The sequence below is a fragment of the Mobula hypostoma genome, chromosome 3 (assembly GCF_963921235.1).
Source record: "Mobula hypostoma chromosome 3, sMobHyp1.1, whole genome shotgun sequence".
Lineage (NCBI taxonomy): Eukaryota > Metazoa > Chordata > Chondrichthyes > Myliobatiformes > Myliobatidae > Mobula > Mobula hypostoma.
In genome coordinates this window covers 229,253,966-229,266,155 of record NC_086099.1, presented here as the reverse complement: position 1 = coordinate 229,266,155, position 12,190 = coordinate 229,253,966, and the positions used below count along the sequence as shown (strand labels likewise).

Genomic DNA, 12,190 nt, shown 5'->3' with positions numbered 1-12,190 from the left:
ATAATTTGTATGTGATCAGATTCTAGACAAAAGCTTCGGCGACTATTACTTTGTTTACCTGACATGCAACCTGTGGAATACTTCGTACTTTTTTTTTCCCTCTACCCTCTACATTTTACCTTGGATTACAGATATTTCTCTCCCATCGTTTGTTATGTGGATGATTGAACTTTCCTACTTTACCATCTCAAGACTCAGCCTTGTTCCCCTAAGCTCGATAGTTTGGGAGCTATATTTACATGGAAACATAGAAACATAGAAAATAGGTGCAGGAGTAGGCCATTCGGCCCTTCGAGCCTGCACCGCCATTTATTATGATCATGGCTGATCATCCAACTCAGAACCCTGTACCAGCCTTCCCTCCATACCCCCTGATCCCCGTAGCCACAAGGGCCATATCTAACTCCCTCTTAAATATAGCCAATGAACTGGCCTCAACAGTTTCCTGTGGCAGAGAATTCCACAGATTCACCACTCTCTGTGTGAAGAAGTTTTTCCTAATCTCGGTCCTAAAAGGCTTCGCCTTTATCCTCAAACTGTGACCCCTTGTTCTGGACTTCCCCAACATCGGGAACAATCTTCCTGCATCTAGCCTGTCCAATCCCTTTAGGATCTTGTACATTTCAATCAGATCCCCCCTCAATCTTCTAAATTCCAACGAGTACAAGCATAGTTCATCCAGTCTTTCTTCATATGAAAGTCCTGCCATCCCAGGTATCAATCTGGTGAACCTTCTTTGTACTCCCTCTATGGCAAGGATGTCTTTCCTCAGATTAGGGGACCAAAACTGCACACAATACTCCAGGTGTGGTCTCACCAAGGCCTTGTACAACTGCAGTAGTACCTCCCTGCTCCCGTACTCGAATCCTCTCGCTATAAATGCCAGCATACCGTTCGCCTTTTTCACTGCCTGCTGTACCTGCATGCCCATTTACACACATATACACATAACACAGTTAACTTTTGTTTATCTTGTTAAGTTACTATATCATGAGTAGATACTAATAATGATGGTGGTTTTAACATTAAAATCTGACTCAGTGTGAAATCTCTTGCTGGTTTGTTTCTAAAATGTTGCAATTTGTAACACAGGCCAGTCACTAATGAGTTAACTCTGTCCATCACTCCTGGGTTCAATGACCAGAGGGTGTGCTGTGAGGGAGGGGAAGGGGGATGTGTGGTTGGCCATTCAGCCACTCAGCAGTGCTGCTATCCTATAATTATTGGTGCTCCAGGCTTGGACACAGCACCTTCACCACAAACCTTCAGTCTCAGCGGTTACCCACCCATTGAACACTGAACAGCAAACACAGAACATTAAACATAAACTATCAAACACAGAACATTAAACATAAAACATGCAACTCAGAACATTAAACATAAATCACCAAATACCGAACATCAAATACGGAGCATTAAACATCAAATACTGAACATTGAATACGGAACATTAAATATAGAGCCTCAAACACAGACCATAACACATTGAACATGAAACAGAGAGCAGTGAACATAGGATGTCAAACACAGAACCTCAAACATATGGCACAGAACCAGTACCTTCTGCCACTGTATTATATTGAATTAGCAATCAAATACTCAGCTGGGCACATGGCCAAGGGGTTAAGGCATTGGACTAGCGACCTGAAGGTCGTGAGTTCGAGTTCCAGCCGAGGGAACGTGTTGTGTCCTTGAGCAAGGCACCTAATCACACATTGCTCTGCGACGACACTGGTGCCAAGCTGTATGGGTCCTAATGCCATGGAGAGGGGAGACTTGCAGCATGGGCAACTGCTGGTCTTCCATACAACCTTGCCCAGGCCTGCACCCTGGAGAGTGAAGACTTTCCAGGTGCAGATCCATGGTCTCACAAGACTAATGGATGCATCAATACTCAGCAGAAGTAAACTCTCTGTCTACACAATGTCTCTATCCCTCAATTCTCCACCCATTCAGGCAGCAATTAAACAGCACACCACCCCTGGCTGCCCCCATTCTCTGTGGGGAAAAACATCCCCTTTGTATTTCCCCTTCTCACTTTAAATGCATGCAAGTTGAGTTCAAGTTTACCATTGTTCAATCGTACAGATGTATATGACTGAGTGAAACAGTGTTCCACTGGTCCAAGCTGCACAACATAGTACACATAACACACAGGCAATGCAGAAAGTAATACTACCACCAATAAAATATATTCCAGAAAATTGACATTTAATACTAGAGTTTATGCATGTCTGATGCCAGCTGGTGTCTCATATGCGGGAGGATTGGCGGGAGGAGAAGATGGCGGCGCACGCGCGCAGCTCTCCGGTGAAAATGATATCATTTCTGTTAAATAGGGGCTGTGGATGATTCTGATTTGATGGAGACAGACGTGAAAGCACAGAGGAACATCTGGAGAAATTTCTGAAACGCCGGTTCGCTGCCGCTGTTACTGGGTGATTGAGAAACTTCCGGAGGGAAGGCCCCAAAATCCCCGGCTTTGCCTGCTGCTGGTGACCGAGGCTGAGGTTGAATTGTTCGGATAGAGATGGTGCTCTGTGCTCGGTGTTGGAGGGTTGATCGGAGGCTCAAAGTTTTCAGACGACTCAGAGTCGGACTGTGGTCGGGCATGGCAGGGAGAGTTTTCTTCCTTCTCCCGTCTGCGTGAGATGTGGGACACTCGAGAGACTTTGAACTTTTTTACTGTGCTCATGGCCTGTTCTGCGTCAAGTTATGGTATTGTCGCACTGTTGTAACTATATAATTATGTGGTTTTTGTTAGTTTTTCAGTCTTGGTCTGTCCTGTGTTTTGTGATATCACACTGGAGGAATATTGTATCATTTCTTAATGCATGCATTACTAAATGACAATAAAAGAGGACTGCGTGTCCTCATAATCTAATCTAATATTCAGGAGTGCCACCCTGCCAAAAAGGATACCGGCTGTCAACACCGTTCAAAATATTCACCGACTCCGTCTCCAACACCCTCTGCCGATAAAAACTGAGGGAGGAGCTCTGGAGGAGGAGATCCCTCTGGCAACGAGGATTGAGGGAGGAGCTCAAGGAGGAAGTCCCTCTGACAATGGGAGTTGAGGAGGAACCAAAGGACTGGAGAAAAAAAGCTGAGGAGTAGATTTGAAAGGTGGGGGAGGGGAGAGAGGATCACCAGGTGAGATGAAACCAGAAGGAGGAGGAGGGATGAAGTAAAGAGCTGAGAAGTTGATTCTTGATAGAGACAAAAGGCTGTGGATTAAGAAAAAGGGGGAAGGAGACCGAGGGGCGGGGTTGGGGAAGCATTACTGGAAGTCTGAGAAATTGATGTTCATGCCATCGGGTTGGAGGCTACCCAAATGGAATATGAGGTGTTGTTCCTCCAGCCTAAGTGTGGCCTCATCACCACATGGCGGATGGACATATCGCAATGGGAATGGGAAGAGGAATTAAAATGGGTGGCCACTAGGAGATCTGCTTGTTACGGCACCACCTCCAATGGGATCCCACTACCAAGCACATCTTACCCTCACCTCCCTCCCTTTCTGCTTTCCACAGTGATCATTCCCTACGTGACTCCCTTGGCCATTCATCCCTCCCTCCTAGCACTTATCCTGCAAGTGGAACAAGTGCGATACCTCCTCCCTCACTACCATTCAGGGCCCTAACCAGTTGTTCCAGGTGAGGTAACACTTCACCTGTGAGTCTGTCGGATTCATTTGCTGTTTTCGGTGCTCCCAGTTTGGCCTTCTGTATAGGGTGAGAACTGACGTGGATTGGGAGACCTCTTTGCCGAGCACCAATGTTCCGTCCGCCAGAACAAGCGAGATCTCCCAGTGGCCATACATCTTAATCCCACTGGCATGAACATCGATTTCTCAAACCTCCGGTAATGCCCCCAACACCCCCCTCCCTTTCTCCATTTCCCATCTCCTTTTTCCTAGACACTAGACACTAGAATACTAGGGCACAGTACAGGCCCTTCAGCCCTCGATGTTGTGCCGACCCATATATTCTTTAAAAAAAAGTACTAAACCCACACCACCCCGTAACCCTCTATTTTTCTTTCATCCATGTGCCTGTCCAAGATGCTCTTAAATACCCCTAATGTTTTAGCCTCCACCACCATCCCTGGCAAGTCATTCCAGGCACCCACAACCCTCTGTGTTTAAAAAAAAACTTACCCCTAAACTTCCCTCCCTTAATTTTGTACATCTGCCCTTTGGTGTTTCCTATTCGTGCCCTGGGAAACAGGTGCTGGCTATCCACCCTATCTCTCTCACCTCATCTCCTCGCCTACCCATTGCCTCCCTCTGCTGCTCCTCCTCCCATTTCTTTCTTCCATTGCCTTTGGTCTCTTTCACCAATCAACTTCCCAGCTCTTCACTTCATCCATTCTCCTCCATCTATCACCTGGTGGTTCTCTCTCCCTTTCCCCCACCTTTCAAATCTACTCCTCAGCTTTTTCTCTCCAGTCCTGCCGAAGGGTTTCAGCCTGAAACATCAGCTGTACTTTTTCCATAGATGCTGCCTGGCCTGCTGAGTTCCTCCAGCATTGTGTGTGTGTGTTGCCTTGGTATGATCAGATGGACTCTTGACCTCACAATCTACTTCGTTATGATCTGCACCTTATTACCTGTCTAACTGCACTTTCTCTGTAACCGTTACGCTTTATCCTGCATTTTGTTAATGGTTTACCTTGTCGTGCCTCAATGACCTGTTGCAATGAAACGCTTTGCATGGACGGTGTGTAGAAGAGCTTTTCACTGTACCTCAGTGAAGCTATGTGGCAATGATAAACCAATTTATCAAAGAAAATGCCTTCCTGTATTGTACTACAATACTAACTTCAGTCATCCACCCAGGGGGCTGTGGAATGAGCTGCCACAGACTATAAGACCATAGAACATAGGAGCAGAATTAGTCTATTCAGCCCATCAAGTCTGCTCTGCCATTTCATCATGGCTGATCTATTATCCCTCTCAACACCATTCTCTTGCTGTCTCCCCCATTACCTTTGACACCCTGACTAATCAAAAGCCTATCAACCTCTGATTTAAATATACTTATTGACTTGGCAAAGAATTTCACAGATTCACCACCCTCTGGCTAAAGAAATTCTTCCTCATCTCTGTTCTGAAGGGACATCCCTCTATTCTGAGGCTGTGTCCTCTGGTCCAAGACTCCCACCACCACCCTCTAGCTGAGGAAGTGATAGAGGTGGGTATAATTACAATACTTAAAAGACTTAAAAGTCATTTGGACAGGGAAGGTTTAGAGAGACATGGGCCAAATTTGGTCAAATGGGACTAGGTTAGATGGGTGGATTGGTTAGCAGGGATGAGTTGGCCAAATGGCCTGTTTACCATACTCCACGTGAGGAAGCCAGGGGCAGTCACTGGTCTCTCCCCTGGAACTATGCTCGACCCATCTCTCTCTTATGGTCTTATTAAAGCATAGATTGATAGATTAAGCAGGGTCTCAAAGGTTACGGGGAGAAGGCAAGAGAATGGGGTTGAGAGGGATAATAAATCAGCCATGATGGAATGGTGGAGTAGACTAATTCTGCTCCTTTATCGTATGATCTTCCCACCACAGTGGAGGACTTTACCTTTCACTGGTTATACTCCATCAGTCAGAAGCTGGCTCGCCCACGTACCCTGCCCATGTCCTTCCACACCCTCGTGTCTATCGCACAACTAGCTTAACTCCCTGCCAGGGGTCTCGAGAGTACAGGGGCTGGTACCTGGAACGAAACAGCATCTTCTTCCCTATAAACACTGCCGACACCCCCCCCCCACCCACAAAGCCTCCATTCTTTGTGAGTCTTGAGTTCACTGCTACACTCTCCAATTGCCCAGGAGGGAAGCTGGGTGAGTTTTCACAGAGACATAGAGTCTTAGAACAGTACAGCACAGAAACAGGCCCTGTGGCCCATCTAGTCTGTGCTGAACTATTCATCCTCATAGTCCCAAGGACCTGCACCCGGTTCCCCTCCAGCCATTTACCTATCCTAATTTATCTGAAATGTTGAAATCGAACCCACATCCAGCACTTCCACTGGCAGTGCATTCTACACTCTCACCACCCTCTGAGTGAGGAAGATCCCCCTCAGGTAAACATTTCACCTTTCACCCTTAACCTTATGACCTGTGGAAAAAGCCTGCTTGCATTAACCCCCATTTCTACCCCTCATAATCTTGTGTAGTAGTAGGCAGCCGTCGATCCCAGGGGATCATGGGTTTGTGCCTCTGGTGGACTGTGTCCTCTCCAGGGTGCAAGCCTGGGCGGGAAGATTTGAAGAACCAGCTGCTGCCCATGCAGCGGGTTCCCCCTCTCCACGTCACTGATGTAGTCCAAGGGAAGGGCAGGTGCTGATACAGCTTGGCATCAGTGTCATCGCAGAGGTTGCCCGAGTGAAGACGTAAACAACATTAAACTGCCGTAAAGACCCCAGCTCCAGATTTCTTCCTCGGGGTTTACTCCCAAAGACCTTCCCATGGGTGGGTAAGGCTACAAGGCAGCGGAGGTTTAAAATCAGAGTTTTCCTTCTAAGCAGGCTGCTGTCCAAGGCTGATGAGCCCCACCTGCCCAAAGCAACTGGTTTTAAGGTGCCAGTAACCCGCCTTTGCCCCTTCTCCTGTCAGTAGAAACAGTTCTGCGGGGCCTCGTAGCTAAGCCACACGTGAAGGCCAGGAGTTGGACTTGGTTGTCAGAGGCTGTTAGAGACGCACGCCATTTGGAGCACTTTATAGTGGGAGCTTAGCCCCACTATCACCCCCGGCTATGACAACCTGAGGAACCAAAATTCTGTATAGCTCTATCAAATCTTCAATCCTTCTATTAACTTAAAAAATGAACATATATAGAAACAAGGAGAGGATTATCTCAGATATCTATATCGATAACAACACATATAAAAAGTAAAATAAACATTATCAAGATCATACATAGTATTAATCTAACAGTATATAATAGAAGGTAAGATAATCAATTCTCCTCTTATTTCATAAAAAAAGATAAAGAAACTTTTATAATTTTTATATATCCAGGAAAAAAAACACTTCTCTATAAACAAAAACAAAAAATAAAACAAAAAAAAAGGAAAAAAAGGGGGGACTGGGCAGTCCATACTGAGAGTAAAAGCAAGAAAAAAGAGAAAACTTTCTGATCAAATCCAAAGTTTTGAGAAAGTAACTGAAAGAGCAAGAAACAAACCATATGAGAATATTAAATACAAGCTCTATCAAATCTTCCCTCAATCTTCTACATTCCAAGGAATAAAGTCCTAATCCATTGTACCTAAACAGACTCGTAGAGGAAAGCAGGCCGCGAGGTGACATGATAGAGATGTACTATATTATGAGAGTCATAAATAAGGCAGAACCAGTGTCTGGGATGGGGATCTAAAACTAGAAGAAACAGGTTCAAGGTGAGAAGGAGGAGGGTTAAGGGGGATCTGAGGAGCAAAGGCTGGTGTCTAGACTGAGCTGCCCGAGGGCGAGTTGGAGGCAGGGAGGGGAACAACATTGATCGGGGTATAGATCAGGGGTTCCCATCCTTTTCTGTGCCATGGACCAAAACCATTAAGCAAGGACTCCGTCAGCCCCGGATTGGGAGCCCCTGTGATAGAGGGACGTGAAATTAATGCGAGCAAGTGGGATAGGTAATATGTGGTGGACCGAAGGCCTGTTTCTCTCCTGAACAGCTTACAACTCAGATCGGTTGCCTTGTCTCCATTAAGTAACAGCTGGCCCCTTCAGTGAGACCATTCAACCCATCAATCCTGACCTGTCCTCCTATCACAGCACAGTGGCATAGTATTCCGTGTATCACTATTACAGCGCCAGTGATGAGGATTCCAGTTCCATCAGTCTGCACGGAGTTTGTACGTTCTCCCTGTGGCCACGTGGGTTTCCTGCCACAGTCCCTTCAGGAGGCTAGTTGGTCACTGGGGTATAATTGGACCTGTTCCCGCGCTGAATTGATAAATAAAGTAACGGAATGCAGAATTGTGGGCCGGAGCAAGGCGATGCTTACCGGCTGCCCCCAGCACGTCCTCGGGTGCTGCTGGTTGTTGACGCAAGCGACACTTTTCACTGAATGTTTCGATGTTTCATTGTACATGTGACAAATAAAGGTAATCTTAATCTCACCTCAGAATCAGAATCAGGTTAATTACCACGAACATAGTGGTGTGAAATTGATTGATTTGTGGAAACGGTGTAGTGTGATACAAGTGTGGGCACATGGCCAAATGGTTAAGGCATTCGACTAACGATCTGAAGGTCGTGAGTTCAAGCCCTAGCGAGGCAGCATGTTGTGTCTTTGAGCAAGGCACTTAATCACACATCGCTCTGCGACGACACTGGTGCCAAGCTGTATTGCCCCTTGCCCTTCCCTTGGACAACACTGGTGTTGTGGAGAGGGGAGACTTGCAGCACAGGGCAACTGCCGGTCTTCCATACAACCTTGCCCAGGCCTGCGCCCTGGAGAGTGAAGACTTTCCAGGCGCAGATCCATGGTCTCGCAAGACTAACAGATGCCTTTATTGTACTGATACATACAAATACTATACATTACAATAATACATATCAATATGTTAATGATAATATATATATTTATATATATGGATGGCTGGTTCTTAACTTGCGAAGATCAATGGGGAAGAAGAGTCCTCAGAAGGGACGGCACGATCGTGGGTGACTGTAGAGGCCAATTCTGGACCTGCAGACTCTGGAGCAGTGGGGACACGGGAGCGGCTGGGATGTGGGTGTTTGGGTCACGGGATCCATCCTGTGTCTCCTCCTCTCTTCAGCAGTCACTCTTCTGGATTCCTCAGAATTCTTGGCTGCTCCATGGATCAGCGTCCTCCAGTAGTCTCTGTCACAAGCCAGCTGCAGCCCCCCGACCCAATACCTGTCTGAGAGAGCTGCTGCTTAAGTTGGTCTTTGTACCTCTTGCGCAGGGCAGCACCATCTCTCTTGTCCTGAGAGAGTTCTCTGTAGAGTACTGTTTTCAGTAACCTGGAGTTGTCCATGCGAGACACGTGGCCTGAGCAGCAAAGTAACTACTAGCTTGGCGATTGAGCCTTCTCCAGGCCCTCATTGTTGGGGACACGATCCTCCTAGCTCATACTTGTGATAGAGTGGAGACTGTACTGATGGTAGTGCTCGAACAACCCGATTTGCTTGCTATACAAGGCCCAGGCTTCGGAGCCGTACGGCAGTGTTGTAATGATGGCATCCCTGTACAGATGGATTTTTGTGGACAGACACAGCTAGTGAAGGGAAGAAGCTGTTCCTAAAACATTGTGTGTCTTCAGGCTCCTGTACCTCCTCCCTGGTGGTAGCAATGAGAAGAGGACATGTCCCAGGTGATGGGGGTCCTTAATGATGGATATCATCTTCTGAAGATGCCCTCAATGGGGAGGCTAGAAAATACTTAAGAAAGAAATCAGGAGGGCAAAAAGAAGACATGAGGTTGCCTTGGCAGTCAAAGTGAAGGATAATCCAAAGAGCTTTTACAAGTATATTAAAAGCAAAAGGATTGTAAGGGATAAAATTGGTCCTCATGAAGATCAGAGTGGTCGGCTATGTGAGGAACCAAAGGAAATGGGGGAGATCTTAAATAGGTTTTTTGCATCTGTATTTACTAGGGAAGCTGGCATGAAATCTATGGAATTGAGGGAATCAAGTAGTGAGACCATGGCAACTGTACAGATTGAAAAGGAGGAGGTGCTTGCTGTCTTGAGGAAAATTAAAGTGGATAAATCCCCGGGACCTGACAGGGTGTTCCCTCGGACCTTGAAGGAGACTAGTGTTGAAATTGCAGGGGCCCTGGCAGAAATATTTAAAATGTCGCTGTCTACAGGTGAGGTGCCGGAGGATTGGAGAGTTGCTTGTGTTGTTCCGTTGTTTAAAAAAGGATCGAAAAGTAATTCGGGAAATTATAGGCCGGTAAGTTTAAAGTCGGTAGTAGGTAAGTTATTGGAGGGAGTTCTAAGAGACAGAATCTACAAGCATTTGGATAGACAGGGACTTATTAGGGAGAGTCAACATGGCTTTGTGCGTGGTAGGTCATGTTTGACCAATCTATTGGAGTTTTTTGAGGAGGTTACCAGAAAAGTGGATGAAGGGAAGGCAGTGGATATTGTCTGCATGGATTTCAGTAAGACCTTTGACAAGGTCCCGCATGGGAGGTTAGTTAGGAAAATTCAGTCGTAGGTATACATGGAGAGGTGGTAAATTGGATTAGACATTGGCTCAATGGAAGAAGCCAAAGAGTGGTAGTAGAGAATTGCTTCTCTGAGTGGAGGCCTGTGACTAGTGGTGTGCCACAGGGATCAGTGCTGGGTCCATTGTTATTTGTCATCTATATCAATGATCTGGATGATAATGTGGTAAATTGGATCAGCAAGTTTGCTGATGATACAAAGATTGGTGGTGTAGTAGACAGTGAGGAAGCTTTTCAGAGCCTGCAGAGGGACTTGGACCAGCTGGAAAATGGGCTGAAAAATGGTAGATGGAGTTTAATACTGACAGGTGTGAGGTATTGCACGTTGGAAGGACAAACCAACGTAGAACATACAGGGTTAATGGTAAGGCACTGAGGAGTGCAGTGGAACAGAGGGATCTGGGAACACAGATACAAAATTCCCTAAAAGTGTCATCACAGGTAGATAGGGTCGTAAAGAGAGCTTTTGGTACATTGGCCTTTATAAATCGAAGTATTGAGTATAAGAGCTGGAATGTTATGATGAGGTTGTATAAGGCATTGGTGAGGCCGAATCTGGAGTATTGTGTTCAGTTTTGGTCACCAAATTACAGGAAGGATATAAATAAGGTTGAAAGAGTGCAGAGAAGGTTTACAAGGATGTTGCCGGGACTTGAGAGACTCAGTTACAGAGAAAGGTTGAATAGGTTAGGACTTTATTCCCTGGAGCATAGAAGAATGAGGGGAGATTTGATAGAGGTACATAAAATTATGATGGGTATAGATAGAGTGAATGCAAGCAGGCTTTTTCCACTGAGGCAAGGGGAGAAAAAAACCAGAGGACATGGGTTAAGGGTGAGGGGGGAAAAGTTTAAAGGAAACATTAAGGGGGGCTTTTTCACACAGAGAGTGGTGGGAGTATGGAATGAGCTGCCAGACGAGGTGGTAAATGCGGGATCTTTTTTAACATTTAAGAATAAATTGGACAGATACATGGATGGGAGGTGTATGGAGGGATATGGTCCGTGTGCAGGTCAGTGGGACTAGGCAGAAAATGGTTCGGCACAGCCAAGAAGGGCCAAAGGGCCTGTTTCTCTGCTGTAGTTTCTATGGTTCTATGGTTCTATGGCTAGTTCCAGTCTTATTTCATAAATGGGCGTAGCGTAGTGGTTAGCGAGACTCTATTACAGTCGGGCTTTCGGAGCTCAGAGTTCAATCCCTGCACTCTCTGTAAGGAGATCGTACATGCTCCCCATGGATCTCCTTGGGGCACCTCAGTTTCCAAAGACATTCCGGTTAGGAGTTTGATTGGTCATTGTAACTCGTCCTGCGATTAGGCTGGGGTTAAATCAATGAGTTGCTGGCGGTGTAGCTCGAAGGGTCTATTATGCACTTTATCTCCAAATAAATAAATGAATTGTGCTAACTATTGATTACCTCTGTTCCATTTATCCATCCATCCTCTCACGTCAGGAGGGTCGGGGAACTGGGTTAGACATCACTCACCTGCTGGATCTGAGACCGAATCTCTGCCCCTCTCCTCAGCAGGAGCTCCGTGAAAGGACCGGGTGCGGACATGGGCCTGGAATGTGGCTATCGCCTGCGTCTCTCCAAGAGGATCCTGCTGTCACCCCTACCCTTCTCAAGTGCCTGATCTCGGAGAATGTCAGGAGGGAACTCTGGACACTCTCATACCATTCAGTCGGGTGTAAATGATTGACTGATGTGAAGGTCAATCCCAGGTTAAAGATCAAACCAAATGAAAAAGCAATCAGAAATTAACAGCGATGGCACTTGCTTCCATTCATCTCCTCCTGGCTCTGCTAGTAAGACATAGGAGCAGAATTGGGCCATTCGAGCCATCGATTCTGCTCTGTGTAAATCTCCTTCCCTACTAACCTTCCATGCAAGTTTGTGAATTGGTTTATTATTGTCATGTGTGCCAAGGTACAGAAACTATCTTTCCTTGCATGCCATCATTTCACCTTATCCCTGCTTCA

The 12,190-nt window shown here is 46.3% G+C and overlaps 1 protein-coding gene across 1 annotated transcript in view; it reads right to left on the bottom strand.

Moving 5' to 3' along the window:
- LOC134343688 (alanine aminotransferase 2-like) overlaps positions 1–11,769 on the bottom strand; it is a 63,500-nt gene extending 51,731 nt beyond the window's left edge. The window contains exon 1 of the mRNA XM_063042444.1: positions 11,697–11,769. Coding sequence (XP_062898514.1) covers positions 11,697–11,768 — 72 coding nt within the window. The 5' untranslated portion in view covers position 11,769. The remainder of the gene's footprint in view (positions 1–11,696) is intronic.
- Positions 11,770–12,190: the final 421 nt, after the last annotated feature.